Genomic DNA, 17,787 nt, shown 5'->3' with positions numbered 1-17,787 from the left:
ATATGTACTATGGACTATGGTCCATAATTCATAAAAATTATTGTTGTTGCTAATTGCTTATCAAGTTACGTAATAAGTTTTGTTAGGTGTTGTCGTGATTTTCTTACCATATTTGATTCTCCTATTTCTTGAAGGAAATGGCAACATATTTATCATAATTGGATTTTCCTTCTTGTAGAAGGAAACTATATATCTCTCATATTTGGCTAGTTACTTTCCTTGTACCAAAAGGTTTGGACTTCTATAAATTGAGGATTCTTCCTTCTCATTCATTAGCATCCACAATGTAGCTATACGAGGTTTGAGAGTCGTGTTTAGGGGAAGAACTTTACGGGACAAGTGTTAGTTTGTCACTTGTGTTTGCCTCTTTGTAAGGTTGTTCTCTCGATATTTTGTACTCTCTTTTATTATAGTGGATTGCTCATCTCCGCCATGAACGTAGGTCAGTTGACCGAACCACGTTATATGTTTGTATCTCTTTTGGTATATTTCTCTTTTGTTGTCTGATTTATTGTCGTTCAAGGTTTGCTTTATAAGCTTCCGCATGGCACCTGATTTTTTGCGGTCATAACAAGTGGTATCAGAGCGAGGTTCAAGACAGGTTCATCTTGGCGGGTTCAGTTCTAGCCGCAACATATTAGACGATAATCGTGATTTTTGTCTGAGAAATTTTACCAGTGCGCTACGCACGTTGAGACAAACTTTGTGGTGGAGATTTGGAGATGCGACTTGTTGAAGGCTATGTGAAGAAGGTGGATCAAGTTTATTTTGTCAGAAAATTCAGGTCAAGGGGGAGAATTGTTAGGTGGTCCTGATTTTCTTACCATATTTGATTCTCCTATTTCTTGAAAGAAATGGCAACATATTTACCATAATTGTGTTTTCCTTCTTGTAGAAGGAAATTATATATCTCACATATTTGGCTAGTTCCTTTCCCTGTAGAAAAATATTTGCACTTCTATAAATTGAGGATCCTTCCTTCTCATTTATTAGCATCCACAATGTAGCCATATGGGGTTTTGAGAGTTGTGTTTAGGGGGGAACTTTACGGAATAAGTGTTAGTGTGTCACTTGTGTTTGCCTCTTCGTGAGGTTATTCTCTCGATATTTTGTACTCTCTTTTAATATAGTGGATTGCTCATCTCCGCCGTTGACATAGGTCAATTGACTGAACCACGTTAAATATTTGTGTCTCTTTTGATAGATTTCTCTTTTACTTTCTGATTTATCGTCGTTCAAGGTTTGCTTTATTAGCTTCCGCATGGCACCTGTTTTTTTGCGGTCCTAACGAGTTTCATGTAAATATTGGATATGAGTAAATTTTCTCTATATGTAATTGTGTGTCTCATATCTAAAAGTATCGTTTCGATGTCCCATATGTTTGTACAGTACATATGTCTGTAAACTAGCTGAATTTTCTGGCAAACATTCCCGCTGTCCCATATTTTATTACAGATTTGATCTGCTTTTCTACCAAGGACCATTACTTTTCCTTATCAAAAAAAATGACCATTATTTTGCTTACGGTTGACTTTGAAATTCAGCGTCCCTATAAACTAGTTTTGGCAAAAAAAGTTTCACCAACTAGTTTTGCAATAACTTCAATATTCTCTTCTACCACACTTTAAATTATATGAAAATCGAATTACTATTTCAAACCGGGCATAAAATTGAAACAAAATGAGAAATACAAACTGAAAGGCCTAAATTGTTTGTTTGCTTCTTATCTTCTTTGGGGCCTTTCCTTCTTCAATATTTGTCCTTTTACCGGGGAGAATTTTCTCCAAACGGTAACCAGTTTAATGGATCGGGTAAATACTTCCGCCACAGGACGAAGTTGTTGGGAAACGTGCCATAAACTCTTTGCTAAAACGCACTAAAGCCAAAATAACTAGTTGTTGTATTTTTATAGTGCAATCACCAACATAATCATCTGCTTTCATACTATGAAGAAAGCAAAGAAAGTTGCCGTTTGCCATGACATGCGCTGGAAAGTTCGCCGAGTGTCCATCAATCTCGCTGTTGACTGCACTAACTATGTGGAGATTATCTTTCCAGTCCATCCAACCTAACGACCCCCAAATATGCAAATACTATTTGCATATAACTTACCGCTGAGAGATTCGGTGCAGTCACTGCACCATGATGTCATGTACCGTTCCGTAATACTATTAATCAATGAAATAAAGCTATTCGGTCAGCACCTTTAAGAGTAGTAATGCTGGCTGATTTGGATTTCCTAATTCCTACAAAATCCTTTAACTATTTCTTTTCTAAGTCACCCAACTCTAATTGTTACAGATCATATATCCAACCAGTCAACTATGTATAAAATTTCCACGAATCAACTTTTGTTTGCAATTAGAGTTAGCTGAAAAAGCTAAAAGGAAACAAGCAAGAAAGTTCAAAGCTACCACACCAGCCTGAAACAAACCAGAACCATCTTCTCGTAGGGTGCCGCATCAACATCTATAATATGATGTGCACATTCTGCAAGCGGAACAAAATACCTGGACAAAGCAACTCCAGCAATTGGACATCCCCAAATAAAAGGAAGCACTGTCTTTTTGCACAATTACCTGCATAACACAAACACAATGCTATTTCCAGACAATCCAGCCGTCTAGGATCTGAAACATGGATGTTATAGTGTTATCATCAATTTGCATTACGAGGTTAATGGAGTGACTGACAACCCTAACCAGAGAGTTGAGATGCATTCTAACCGCATTATGATCTCACTTTATGATGCACATTCTATTTCATTCCACACATAATATGATGATAAGGTGCTAAAGAAGTTAGACTTGAGGGTTTAAAAATATATCTTAGCACTAAAATATATTCAGCAAAGCAATTCTCAAAATGTAGAATAGCATGTGACATAATAGACCAACAAGATTTAACACCAGAAATTAAATGCATCCTTCCTATGACATGTCATAAAATGTGAACCCTGAATAAGCTGACAATTTTTGAGATGACCGTGCTTCAAATGCATGTCTTGGATAAACTATGATATGATCCAAAAAGATGTTCATGTCAAGATGCTAATGCTCATGACTTGATGATAGCAAGGATGCATGCAACAGCTGCATGATGTGTTTGTATTTGGCAGAGCATAGAGAACAGAATACATCCCCTGCAGCTACTGGTAGGTAAGAGGTGGAGGAGCTCCATTTGCATTAGGGGCACCAGCTGGGTGGCCATCCTTCCTTTTCCCAAATGGATTCTTTGAATATGTAGCTGAATATTAAGAAGAAACATGGCCATCCAAAGAATGTTGTGATAGATTATACAATTTAAAACTCAGATAACTAAAAGGAGTATTTCCCATGAGATGGTGACTATACATTTGTAGCATAAAGTACCATATCTTACTCTTTTCATATAGACCTCTGCTTACATAAGTATTTGGGAAAAGGCTATAAATAAAGTTTATGGTTCTAAGGAAACATAACCCTTTCTCAAAAGGCCAAATACATCGACAGCCCCTTAAAGTTGTCCGCACTTTTTCACTTAGACACTCTATCTTAAGCCTGTTCCATTTGAACACTCCAAGCACAGCTCAAATGTGTCATTTGAACACAAAATTATTAGGCAGCCACACACAAAAGGAGCGTGTAATTCACACGCCAGATTGACGAATAAGACAAAGACACGTGTATTTTACCTTAACCCCACCCGTCTGTCATCTTCCCCAATGATCCCCTGGCCATTTTTTTTTCCTTCAAAATGCAGCAGCAAACGACCAATAAAATCATTGGCAAACAAACAGAATATAATACAATAGTTGAGAGTAGTGAAATCAAACCCAATCTAAATGTACCAAAGATGGGACTCAATCATAAAAATCAACGAACATAAGCAGGTTGCCGGAAAAATGAAAATCCGACCAAACCACAAAGTTGCCGGAAATAAAATTCCGACCGAATTAAAAGATGGTGGAGTTTCACCATATGTTTTTAGATCTATAACCTGTAGACAGAAATAAAAAGAAAAAACGAGGAGAAGACACCAATGCAAAAGGGAAACCAAAAACTTGTTATTTCCGGTCAGATCCGCTCGAATCTAGCCGAATCTGATTCAAGTCACATTTAACTATTGAGAAAAAAATGAAACTTCGTCAGAAAAATAAAATTTCGCCGGACGAGTGAAAATGAGAGGGCTCTTGTCACCGTTCTTGTTCGTGCCATTCCATGGTGGAAGATAATGGAGAAGATGAGGTAGGCAGGTAGGGACGCTGCTACTTTTATGGCCAGAATTGCAGTGGCCAACCAGATCTTCAAAATGAGAACTTTATGATGGTGGCCAGATTTAAAGGTGGTGATGGTGTGCCCAGATCTAAAGAAGGATACAATTGTATTAATGAGAACAAATCTAAAAAAAATTGGGCTAAGAAGATGGCCGGAAAATTTTCTGGCAGAAGCTGTACATTTTTCGACAAGTATGTGGAGTTTGTTTTTTGGAATGATTTCACGCGCTTGGAAAATGTAAGAAACACTTACCTTGCCATATCAGCATAGTGTGTCTAAATGACACAGTAAAGACTTCGTTGAAATGTTCAGATGGAACGGACTTAAGATAGAGCGTCTAAGTGAAAAGTGCGGACAACTTTAAGGGGCTGTCGATGTATTTGGCCTTCTCAAAAGTCACATGCAGAGGTAGATAAAGCACTATCATCATCTTCTCTTTTCCTTTTGGATGTCAAAAAGGACTTGTGTCATCTCACGGAAGAAAAAGAAAATGAAAAAAGTTTTAGAAGGTTGGCTACAAAATTTTCGCAGGAAGAACAAACCAACATCAGGAATAAAACATTAGTCAGGTGTCATCCTGTTAACAGCAATCTCAATGATATTTCAAAACAGATGGTTATCCAATTTCTGGAAGCTCCAAGCTCCAAATACCAAAGGGAAAACACTTGGAAGTGTTTTGAAATCTCAATGATATTTCAAAACAGATAGTTATCCAATTTCTGGAAGCTCCAAGCTCCCAATACCAAAGAGAGCTTCAGCATGCAAATATTGCCCCTTCAGTGTCCCAACTCAGGATAATTTTGTTCAACTAGGTTGTATCTGCAGAGGCACCAAGCCCACAGGATACTGCCCCAACATCAACTCCAAGTCAACACTTGGAAGTGTTTGATATTTTTTATATTAGAAAAAAAAAAATCAGCACTTCCAAATCGGCAGTCAGATTCAGACTGCTAAAACAACAGAGTGGCAGAAGCAAGAGAAAGGCACGATTGAAAAATATCAAGCTCCAGCAGATGAGACTGCTAAACAAGAATAAAGGATATTGAATTCGCATGCCAACTGAACCAGAGCTCGGTATGACAGCACCCTGCAAACTGTGATGGACATTGGTGGCACTATTCACATCCTGCATATGCCATCAGACAGAAGTTGATGATTACATGAAGTAGGAGCATAAAATATGCACACAATCAAAAAATGCATAAAAAGGGATCCCAAACAGGCAAGGAACTTACTTCAAATTCAATGAAACACACCGTATGTCTTTCCTGTCTCAAAACCTTCATCTGTTTAAAACCAGGTTGTCTGGTAGTACATTAAGCAAATGAATAGATTAGAAAATAGTTAAGACAGAAAAATAAGAAATAGTCAACTTTTGCATAAAAGCAATAGCAAATGGCAGAGCCGTACGCGCTGAAAAGGCCTCTCAGCTCTTCCTCGTTTATATTCTCTCCAAGATTGCCAATAAATAGGGTATTGCAAGGAGGGTTATCTTTAGTATTCTACAAGAATGCAATAAATAGATCAGTGGACACAGCAAAATACAAACTATGTCATGCATGATGCATAATCTTTAGAACGAACATATACTGCACAAATGCTACATCCACCAGCTGTATAAAGCATAACACTTCCCAACAATTTCAGCAGTAACACTGTCTCAAAAGAATCAGCAGAACCACAGATATTACCATACTGAAGGAAGTCAGATCCAACCAACTTAACAATAAAAATAATATTTCTAGTCCTAAGCGCATATGCCATAGTAAACCCAAATCAAAAACAGAAAGAACAAAACCTAAAAAGGAAACATAAACAAAAAGGCATGCAGGAAAGATGTCAACCGTTAGTTAACTCTGGAAAAATTTCAAATCTAACACAAATGACAAAGTTAGAGACATGCATGCATCACCTGGATTGGCACATAACTGCTTGGTGCTGGCACAGGAGCAGGTGCAGGCATTGGCATGTGAGGAACAGGGTAGCCTCCATATGGATCGTACGGTGGAGGAGCTTGAGCGAGATACCTGAGAGACAAGAATCGCTGTACTTTTTTTAGTTTGGGGGGTTTGGGTAGGAAATAAAGGAGATACAACCATTAACAAGGAACCATTAACCTCCTTTTAACTTTCATTTCTTTTTTCAAAAGAAATAAACCAATGAGGAACTTGATTATACTACTCCAGGAATTAGCTCTATGTTGTGAGAACAATCAATCCCTATCACTATCACACTTTTCATCATGGAGTTCGTCTTAAAACAAACATTTTGCATATAGAGAAACTCTCACCCATGTGGTCCCCAGACAGGTGCAGGGGGAGGGGGGTGGAAAGGAGAGGGACTTGAATAACCAGAGTGTGTGTAATCACCCCCAGTACGCAAACGTTTACTCTGGTCATGTGCATTTGAATCACCTACAATCCCTGCAAACAAATCAAAAAAGGAGAATTGTTATCATAAAAATAGTAGAATCCCGTGTAAACGTAGTTGTGAATTGTGATAACTATAAACAAGTAAATAACATAAGAGCTTCAGAAATGGAGATCAATAATAACAACAACAACAACAACAACCCAGTAATATCCCACTAATGGGGTCTGGGGAGGGTAGTGTGTACGCAGACTTTACCCCTACCCCGAAGGAGTAGAGAGGCTGTTTCTTTAAGACCCTCAGCTCAAAAAAAAACAAAAAGACAAAAGAGGCAAAAAGAGGCAAAAAGGGAGACAATATTAGTATCACAACAACAATCATAGGATAAATAAGAACACCATGAAATCCAGAAGAAAGATGCAAAGTAAAGGGAGACAATATTAGTAAATATTAGTATCACCACAATAGTCATAAGAAAAATAGGAACCTCATGAAATCTAGAAGAAAGATGTAAAGCAAAAGCGATAGCTAGTAAATAGGACCTGCACTGTAAAAAGAAATAGTAAGCCACAACATTCCCACTAGTTATCTCAGAAAGAAGAAAAAAAAAAAAAAAACCTACATGGCTAGTCCCACCATGTTACGAAGTAAGGCACGACTCAACTACCTCCTAACCTACAACTCTTATACTCGACCTCCACATCCTCCTATTAAGTGTCATGTCCTCGGAAATCTGGAGCCTTGCCATATCCTGCCTGATCACCTCTCCCCAATACTTCTTAGGCCGCCCTCTACCTCTTCTCGTGCCCTCCACAACCAGCCGCTCACACCTGCGTACCGGAGCATCTAGGCTTCTCCTCTGAACATGTCTGAACCATCTAAGCCTTGCTTCCCGCATCTTGTCATCAATGGGAGCCACGTGCACCTTCTCCCGAATATCATCATTCCTAATCTTATCTATCCTAGTGTGCCCGCACATCCGCCGCAACATCCTCATTTCTGCTACTTTCATCTTCTGGATATGTGAGTTCTTAACGGCCAACACTCAGCCTCATACATCATGGCCGGTCTAACCACCGCTTTATAAAACTTACCTTTGAGTATCGGTGGCACTCTCTTGTCACACAGGACTCCAGAAGCTAACCTCCACTTCATCCATCCTACCCCAATACGGTGTGTGACATCCTCGTCGATCTCCCCTTCCCCCTGGATAACCGAACCAAGGTACTTGAAGCTGCCTCTACTCGGGATGACCTGCGAGTCAAGCCTCACATCCACGCCCACTTCCCCTGGCTCAGCGCTGAACTTACACTCCAGGTATTCCGTCTTCGTCCTGCTCAGCTTGAAACCCTTAGACTCAAGAGCATGTCTCCAAACCTCTAGCCTCTCGTTAACACCGGCTCGCGACTCGTCAATTAGAACTATGTCATCGGCGAATAGCATGCACCATGGCACATCCCCTTGAATATGGTGTGTTAACGCGTCCATCACCAGGGCGAATAAGAACGGACTGAGCGCAGAACCTTGGTGTAGCCCCATTACAACAGGAAAATGGTCAGAGTCGCTTCCTACTGTCCTAACCCGAGTCTTAGCCCCATCATACATGTCCTTAATCGCCATAATGTAGGGAACCGACACACCTTTTGCCTCCAGACATCTCCAGAGAATTTCTCTAGGAACCAGAATTTCTCTAGGAACCTTGTCATACGCTTTCTCTAGGTCAATAAACACCATGTGTAGATCCTTCTTATTCTCTCTGTATAGTTCCACCAACCTTCTAACAAGGTGTATAGCTTCTGTAGTCGAACGACCCGGCATGAATCCGAACTGGTTGTCGGATACAGACACCGTCATCCTCACCCTCGCTTCAACCACCCTCTCCCACACTTTCATGGTATGACTCAGTAATTTGATACCCCTATAATTGTTACAACTCTGGATATCACCTTTGTTAATTAAGCCATTAGAGTTTCTTTATGTATCTTGATGTACTATCTAAAGATAAATCCTGCCCTTTAGGTTAGTAGAAAAGCGAGAAATCTTCCAACTTGCAACCGAATTCATGTAAGCATTAGGTAAGATGATTACAACAACAAGGGCAATACATTTTTTTAAAAAGAGTTAAGAGTAATCTGAGGCACTAAAAGATCACTTACAAATTAGGAAAATTAAGAAAATTTGCAAATAGTGGAACAAAAACCAATAGAAAATTAGAAACCAGAAAATTCCATACTAAAGCTATAAAGTTGAGGAGCTATAAATGTGCTCCAAAGTATTGCCCTTTCCTTTCTTTTCTTTTTAATCAGTAAAGTGCTCCAAAGTATTCATGTTTGCGTTGCTTAACACTAACGTGAAATTATCCAAGCAAGGTGAATAAGCAGTTTTCTCAGGGGAACTCGTATTTTGACTCTAAGAACCGTTTGCACCAAGGTTTATCCTCTACAACAATAGACATAGCCATTTTCCGCATCGCAAATCTTACCCTCTAATGTGGGCTGGGTGGCAACGGGTGCAGGAGGAAGAACAGGCAAAGCCAATAAAACATGTTAATTCCCTAATCTCCTGACAGAGTGGTTACAATACTGTTTGACGTTCAAACAAAAGTTAGTTGAAGTTTCACCTACTACCATCCCTAAGGAAATCTCATGTAAGTTACTTAAGTTCTTTTCATTGGATATCTACTCAAAAGAACAAGGTTGACCCTCTGAGTACGTATAGCCTTCTCCAAGCAGTGTCCTAATATCCAGCACACAATCCCACACGAATTTAAACTAGAGATTATCAACCAAAGCAATTCTAGATATGTAAACTAAACTCAAGACAGTCCACAACACATCTCACTGAGTAATTACTAGCCAGCACTTACCACATACAATAGCTTGCTCTTGTAAGATTTATGTGAAAAGCTGAGTCGCCTTAAAAAGGAACAACAGTCAAACTCTTGTTTTTCTTTTTTTTAATATTAACAGTCAAATTCTTTATTAATCTTCTCAAGCACCTTAAAGTTTATGGTTACATAAGCACATGCTGTCAGAAATACAATGGACCATAGACTTCCAACTGACAATCGCTTAGCATTTACTCTGTTAGAGTAACACAGTGGTTGTGGATGGGGTATTTGGTCTCCTATATAGTTTTAAGCAATCATCACCTCAAGGCCTAGAATTTGGAATGAGTTAGGCCCAGGAGTCTTTACATACTCAAATAAAATGGAGTATGTACTTATTCTTTGGAAAATGACAGTTGGAAAGTTGTCTTTGACTCGAACAAAACTGCACTTGTAACTAAATGTTATTGAGTTCATATTAGTTAGTTTCACAAATCCCCCCCCCCCCCCGAATAAAATAAGAGAATAATCCTAAATGACTTCTCAGTTGCCTTTGTGAACATCCTCTACAACATTTCACTCGAGCATGGGCTTATTGGAGCTCCTCAAACAAATCCACCAAAGATAGTACCCCAATTTGTAAAACTTGCATTATTTAACCAAAGAAAGTAAGCTTCTTTTTTATGCAACACCTCGATTATATGAATTTAACTTTTCAATAAAAGCAAGAAGCTAAAAATGATAACTTGAAGAATAAAAAAGCACCTCTTTTGACAAAGAGATTCTTCTTTGCCATCTCCGTGTGCAGAATACATTTCGCCTCCGTGTCGAAACACAAACCCTAAATCCATCCAAGAACGAATCCATGCAAAATTAATACGTTTATGGCGGGAAATAATCTCAATAAAAGTATAATGAAAAAAGACCTGAAGGGCGTCCTTGGCACCGATAGCGAATTGATGGTTAGAGAATAGGGCAAAACCCATGGGAACTTCGCCTTTGAAATTGACCTGAGATGCTTCGTAACCTGGTAGCCACCTCAAAAGGTTCACCAATTCTCTCTCCTTTACGTCCTGCGGTAGCCCAGAGATGAATATTGTCCGAACCTGAAAATGCCAGCACACGTAATGAATCAGAACAACGGCGGATAAAGCGCGAATTTGAATGTGTGAGGATATGCGTGTTTACCTCGTCGATAGGCATTGATGGAGGGTGGTGATGTGGCGGAGCTGCAGCAGAAGCAGGCGGAGGGCCTGGAGCTGGGGGCCATTGTTGGTGGTATGGGTGAATCCCAGTACCGGCCATCTGCAATCGATGAATCCTTTGGCTCAAAGCTCAATTCCAATGACAGCACTATACAATCTAAACCCTAGAACGAGCGATTTGGGACTTTTGGGTATAAGAAAGACGACAAAGAGAAAGTTTTTTTTTCTTTTTCTTTTTCTTTTGGGTGAAGAATGGTCCTCGTTAGAAGAAAAAAAGTAAAAACGTCCTCGCGACCCCGTACTTATACTGTGTTACGAAGATATACGAGCAATTACATATATTTCCAAATTTATTCTGAAAATTTTAATTTGGGTAAAATTTAGTTTAAAGATGAAAATGTGTTTGGACATCTGTTTTGGGTGAAGTTTGGTTTGGAAAAATATGAAATATGACTTATACACACAAGTTCTAAAAACTATCACAAATACTCAACAGTACCATTATCAATAACATTCATTATATTATCGCAAACTATAGTCCTGAACATAAATAAATTTGATACAAAATTATCATTTTTATAATAAACTACATGATACACTATCAGATGACGGAGAAGACGAAGCAACATCGTTACAAAATAATAAATGGTGGGCTCTTTTATAAAATATAAAAAATTGGGACAATTTTTAAAAAATATAATAGTGATATTTTGGCCCAAAACCAGCTGGTTTTGGGATTTGGGATTTGAGATTTGGGATTTGGCCAAAATATAGGCAAAATCTATGGCCAAACATGTGTTTGCTAAATAAAATCCAAATTTATTTTGACAAAATCTATGACCAAACGGGTCCTTAGAGTACACGTACCCTATCTCGTGAGTGATTTTTTAAAAAAGAATCACACAAATATTACGGAAAAGGTCCATATATGCCAGTGAATTATACAAAATTGTACACGTTTGCCCGTCGTTAAAAGGTAGCTCACATATGCTTTTGCGTGAATAAGGTGACTCACATATGCCCTCTATTAGACGGACCTCACTAATAAAATATTTAGCACCAGATTTTGACACGTGTCACAATCTGGTGCATTCCATCTATACCCTAATTTAAATAATAAATCAATCCGACCTATCACCCTTATTTTATTAAACCGACCCGACCCAGTACCCTACAATAAACCTCAATCCTATTATATTACTCCACGACTTGCTACTCTTCAACTGTGTTGACCCAACATCTGAACCCCATTTTCGACCATCGGCGTTTTCAAGACTTTCATGACCTCCACAGTTCAACAGAATATCATCACTAGGCGCAGAATTTTGAGCCAACGTCACTTTAACAATAACAATCAACAACATGAAAGTGGAATCCAAGAGAAAACATAATTTATTGCCTTCTGTCATTAATGTTATACACGTCAATGGTAAAAATCACTGGAAAACAAAAAAGAATTGCTAAGAAAATATCAATATCCTGTTGTTGACCTCCAATAAGAAAGCTGGATTTTTTAAGTCCTGATAAACAATCAATTATGGGTTTAAACCATTCTGCACCTAAAACCAGTTGAGATGAGCACACTTTTCAAATAATGAGCTCACATTGTATTGACCAATCAGCTATGGTGAGAGAAAAATTTAGGAGAAGAAAGCAGAGGTGAGAGAGTGTGTAATATAATAGGACTGGGGTTTATTGTAGGGTACCAGGTAGGGTCGGTTTAATAAAATAAGGGTGATGGTTCGGGTTGATTTATTATTTAAATCAGTGTAGAGATGGAATGCACCAGATTGTGACACGTGTCAAAATCTGGTGCTAAATATTTTATTAGTGAGATCCGTTTAAAAAATGGCATATGTGAGTCATCTTATACACGGCAAGGGCATATGTGAGCCCACCTTTAAACGACGGGCAAATGTGTACAATTTCGTATAGTTCACTGGCATATATGAGCCTTTTCCGTAAATATTATGCTAAAAGTTATGTAAGATTACAAATTAAAAATTTATGCACTTGAATTGATGATTGTTAATCATATATAGCTAACTCAATAAAGGAAGAAGCTTTGTTTCATAGAATTCCTAAATCATTACTCTATATATTCACCTACATTTAGTTTCAGTTCTATAATTTAACTATATGAATTTTATAACTTATCATGCCTCCTTTTTAGTTTCAGCCAGAACATATAGCCTTTAATAATTTAGAAAATTTTTTGAATTTTTTTAAGAAAAGCTCTTTCAAGTTCATTCCTTTTTCCCCATCATTTTCAAGTTCTCTAACTCACACAAGCATGGTAACTAATAGAAGGTGATTTTTTCTTTTTCGCGAGCAAAATATAAATTATTCTATTTCTTTAATCAATAGAAAATACTATATAAATTTCTCTGATAAATTAAAAAGGAATAAATTACTATAGCAAGAGTAGAATCCAATAACTATACTGTAAACCATAAAATTTAGTTAATATTAAATATTAAAAAATAATAAAATAACAACTTTATTTAATGTGAAATCAACTAAAATTTTAATTATTAAAATATATTATTATTTTAAACCATGTAGGAGTCTTAATATTAAAAATAAATTAAATTGATTAATACTTCACTTTATATAAACTCTTTCTTAGAAATACCTTTCAAATCCTAATATTAAAAAAATTGTCTTAAATTTAGAAGTTATAAACCAATTAAGATCTTGTCCATATTATTCCATGTTGGATATACCTTCTTCTTTCCTTATTGCATTGAACTTATTTGCATACCATATTTGACCATAAAAGTTTTTCTATGTATATTTAAAGCCATTTGTTTAACGGCGAGGATTTATTTATAAGGAATTTTGCCTAAATTAAATCCCAACTCTACGTAACATAAGATTTCGAATATTGAGAATTTTCCTTAAATTTAGGAGTTATAAATTAAGAATTTAAATATTAACTTTATAATTAAATTTAAAATATATATTAAATTAAATTGATTAATACTTCACTTTATATAAACTCTTTCTTAGAAATACCTTTCAAATCCTAATATTAAAAAAATTGTCTTAAATTTAGAAGTTATAAACCAATTAAGATCTTGTCCATATTATTCCATGTTGGATATACCTTCTTCTTTCCTTATTGCATTGAACTTATTTGCATACCATATTTGACCATAAAAGTTTTTCTATGTATATTTAAAGCCATTTGTTTAACGGCGAGGATTTATTTATAAGGAATTTTGCCTAAATTAAATCCCAACTCTACGTAACATAAGATTTCGAATATTGAGAATTTTCCTTAAATTTAGGAGTTATAAATTAAGAATTTAAATATTAACTTTATAATTAAATATTAAATATATATTAAATAACAACAACAACAACAATAACCTAGTAAAATCCCAAAAGTAAGGGGTCTGGGGAGGGTAGTGTGTACGCAGACCTTACCCCTACCAATACCCCATGGAGTAGAGAGGTTGTTTCCTATAGACCTTCGGCTTAAGAAAACGAAAAAGACAAAAGAGACAATATATCAGTATCATCAACAGAGGAGAACCCCTCCAAAAATTAGCGCATGCCACTAAGTGCGGCGCGCACACGGTATTCTTTAGTAAAAGGCGAAAGAATAGTTCGCTTTGTGCTCACTGCGTGGCTGCGTTAAATAACTATACCTAAATATTAGTGAATTAATTAAATGGCTATTTTTAACTATTAAAAAATTAAGTAAATAATTTTTCCGCCAATTCTTTTTAAATGACTTAAGATATAGTTAAATTGTTCCTAATATTGATTATTAGGGAATTTGCATCTTAACAATTTTGGCTCTTAATATCATAGTATAAGTGACTTTACCCTATTTTATGATTTCTTTCGCCGCAGTGTTATTCTTTTAGAAATAAATTTATATATTCCGAGAGATGTGTTACGTAAAAATGTATTTTACTTATATAATAAATATAAAAAAATTTAAATTGGATTGATTTGTCAATTAGTTAATTCAAATACTTAGTTATTTGTTCTCAATATTAAAAAAATATTTATTTTCGTTGATTCAAATTCTTAATATATATTAGTCCATCCCATATGATAAATATTTAACCACAATTATAATTTTTTCAATAAGAATTTTATTTACAAAGGATAAAATATTGATGAACAACTCAGTTTTGAATCTTTGTGTCCGCGGGACTTTCCATTCCCCCTCTCTTTCTCTTTTTTATTGTTGAATATCTTCTTTGTTATATGTTCTAAGTGTTGAATGTAATTTTCAATCATTATACAAAAAATGGATGAAGAAAAAATATGTTATTTTAGTAGGTAAAAATGTATAATAGTTCGAATAGATAGAGATAATCTTCTTCAACTCTAATTCATACTTCTCAAGTTTATCTCCATGAGCATTTTGATCGAAAGGTTCCAATATGAATATGAACGGTTGAGGAAAATTAAATAATAGGAAAATTTATGGAAGATATTATAGTTATGTGTATAGTTTAAATAAGGAAAAATATATTATGAAGTCCTAATTATTAGCATTTTCTACATAGTTTCCATAAGAATAAAAATTCAAATTGATTCCAAAGTTCTAAATATTAGGAAAGTAACTTAAATTACTATTTAGTCCGATGTGAAATTGATTTTGAAAGGGTAAAAAAGACGAACGATATTTCGCTAAGGGTTTCGTGCTTTTAATATAGTATAGATAAATATAGATATAGATATTTATGCATTATATTAACCATTTAATTGCAACTCTAATGTTTTAAGAGATACCTTTTCTTTAAAAAAAATATTCTTTTTTCTATTTATCCCTCAATATTGAGTATTTTTAATTGAGATCTATGGTGTTAAATATAAAACTATTTTTCTACATACATTAAAAATAAGATGAAATAACAATACTACTACTAATTTTTCTATGTATGTTAAAAACAAGATGAAATAACATGTGGACAGTGGATCCGTAAAAAATAACTTTAAAGTCTTTAGTGAAACCTTCATCTCTTGGATGAGAAATAACCTACACAATTTTGAATAAACTTCAAGGAAATTCAAACTAACATAATATCAAAAAATGAACAATGAATATCATTTTGTTAAAGAATTAGGTGAGTCGAGATCAATTTAGGAGAGAAGAACAACCAAAACAATATGATAAGCAAAAACATGGCTTGTAATCGTCAAATTCAGATACATGTAATGGAAGCCCTTTATAATTTTAAAATTCACATAGATCTATATTTATAAAAAGAAAAATCGTTGTTGTATCCCTAGAGTTGGAGATTTTGGATTTGATGGAAAAGTAAGTCGTATAGCATATTAATATTAAGGATCTCATGTCCCGTATGCTTCTCTCTAATGTGCCACCCATGTTTCTTAAAACTCATTTAATTAATATATTTATTGGTGATCACCTGTTAGATCTATAATTAGTTTGTATAGATGTCAGATTAGAGCCATTAATAATCAGAGACAAGTTAAATTGTAACATCACAATAGGAATCAAAGATATAAGAGCATTTGCTTTGGTGTTATTGTTTGACCAAAAATATAGATTCTGGTTCAACCAATTAGATTTAAATAAAGAAGAGTTAATCTTAGTTAAAAATAATATCCTAAAGACAAAACAATCGGTGTCGTGATAAATAACAAGTATATTTGTCCGGATGGCAATGAATATAAGCATAGTAACAGTATTCAATGATCCAAAAAGATGGAATATGACACTAAATAGTAACAGATAGCAATAAATAACATTTAAGTAAATAAAACGTGTGAGTCACCCGAAAATGGATGAGATCACTTGATATTCTTTCTGATAATGATGAATGATTGATAAGTCTTTGAACACTTAGGTTGTTCTTGGATCTGGTGAAAATGCCAGACAAGAATCTTAGTAAAATTGTTGTTTTTGTATGCTTGCAATAGGACCCGATTCTCTCTATAAAGTCAACGTGTTTTTTACAAATGAATATCTCATGTCCCCTATCATTGTGTCTCTTTCTATTCATATGAAACATGTTCCTAGAAACCCTAATAGTACAAGTGCAGAGAATATACATTAGAATATTCTCTTTAGTGTACTATCTTGAAATTAGCCGTTATAACTCTGTCAAGAATGTTCGGCCTCGACCTTGATCTTTGATGACTCCTCGACCTTAATCCTTGTTGACTCTTCGACCACAACCTTCATTGTTTCTAGAGCCACTTCGTCCCTCGGCAAGTCTCTATTAGAGTCGCATTGGTGACACATGGCGGCCTGTGAATGCCTCATTAATGCTAACATGACTTAATCATATTAGAGATAATTTTTGACCCATACGGTTCTGATCTACGATATAATCATGTAGCACATGTTTAGAGGATTATAATCCTATAGGTTAAAATCATACCTGCTGAAACTTATTTGTTGTATTAGTAAATTAACAAAACTATATTTTTTAGTAAAAAAATTAATTTGAATTTTCAAATAATAGGAGTAACACTTTTGTTATAATATGGGAGTTGTATTTTCTTTATTATTCTGCTGGCCTCCGCTAAACCCAACTGATAATGGAGAACCAGTACATGGCGATTTCTCTCTATACATACAGATACAGTTGTTTATTTTCTCGGCACAAATTTTGTTTATTTAATGAATGGTTTAGAGTTTGAGATGTGAACATCTTATTATGTTTTTCATGAAATAGATAAATATTATATTTTATTTTTGCTTAATGACTGTTTTTCAATAAAAAATAATTAATCTTGCGATTAAACTTTGAGATGAGTTTATCCACGTTTGGTTTGAGATAAAATCATGATATAACTAATCCCGAAATTAGTTATCATGAGATTGTAGTATTTTTTATTAAAAAATAAAATAACTAATCCCAAAATAATTAATCATGAAATAACTTGTTACTCAACCAAATAATCATTTCAAACCCGCGAATGTGGTCCGTCATGATCAATGTCGAATAAAAAGAATGTGATGAAGAAGAAAGCAGAAAGCTATTATAGTTTGATAATTTCCTCCTTCCCCACCACCCCTTCCCTAGTCTATGATTAAATTCTATAAAGTTTCTTTTGAATATAGTGCGGTACTTTACAAAAGAGGAGAACATTACACTTTGATGTTTGGCATATTTCGATATGTGTTGAT

General features: G+C 35.3%; 1 protein-coding gene and 1 non-coding gene across 3 annotated transcripts; both read right to left on the bottom strand.

Moving 5' to 3' along the window:
* Positions 1-2,807: 2,807 nt before the first annotated feature.
* On the bottom strand, positions 2,808-10,936 carry LOC104092335 (cell wall integrity protein scw1). Of its 2 annotated transcripts, XM_009597919.4 has the most exons (9): positions 10,642-10,936; positions 10,380-10,559; positions 10,219-10,294; positions 6,547-6,679; positions 6,169-6,283; positions 5,667-5,758; positions 5,492-5,561; positions 5,300-5,382; positions 2,808-3,242 (listed from the first exon to the last, which is right to left on the bottom strand). In XM_009597919.4, exons 1-9 carry the CDS (start codon positions 10,756-10,758, stop codon positions 3,149-3,151), a joined length of 960 nt encoding a protein of 319 aa, XP_009596214.1. In that variant the 5' UTR covers positions 10,759-10,936; the 3' UTR covers positions 2,808-3,148. The 2 variants fall into 2 exon arrangements, with proteins under 2 accessions (XP_009596214.1, XP_009596215.1); XM_009597920.4 differs by lacking the exon at positions 5,667-5,758 and having other exon boundaries at positions 6,169-6,300; positions 10,642-10,926.
* A 3,244-nt stretch (positions 10,937-14,180) lies between these two features.
* LOC117278841 (U5 spliceosomal RNA) lies at positions 14,181-14,297 on the bottom strand. The gene has a single exon (XR_004509201.1). It is a non-coding gene; the product is annotated as a U5 spliceosomal RNA (small nuclear RNA).
* Positions 14,298-17,787: the final 3,490 nt, after the last annotated feature.

This window comes from Nicotiana tomentosiformis, chromosome 3, assembly GCF_000390325.3.
Source record: "Nicotiana tomentosiformis chromosome 3, ASM39032v3, whole genome shotgun sequence".
NCBI lineage: Eukaryota > Viridiplantae > Streptophyta > Magnoliopsida > Solanales > Solanaceae > Nicotiana > Nicotiana tomentosiformis.
The sequence above is the reverse complement of the archived record's forward strand: the minus strand, read 5'-3'. Positions and strand labels throughout refer to the sequence as shown.

What these genes read in the sequence shown, in the direction of transcription:
- LOC104092335 (XM_009597919.4), bottom strand. Translation starts at nt 10,758, where the DNA reads ATGGCCGGTACTGGGATTCACCCATACCACCAACAATGGCCCCCAGCT. An exon ending in CTGAGAGGCCTTTTCAGCGC is followed by an intron (nt 5,562 to 5,666) that starts GTACGGCTCTGC and finishes ATGTACTACCAG; the next exon opens with ACAACCTGGTTTTAAACAGA. An exon ending in TCAGTTGGCATGCGAATTCA is followed by an intron (nt 3,243 to 5,299) that starts ATATCCTTTATT and finishes ATATTCAGCTAC; the next exon opens with ATATTCAAAGAATCCATTTG.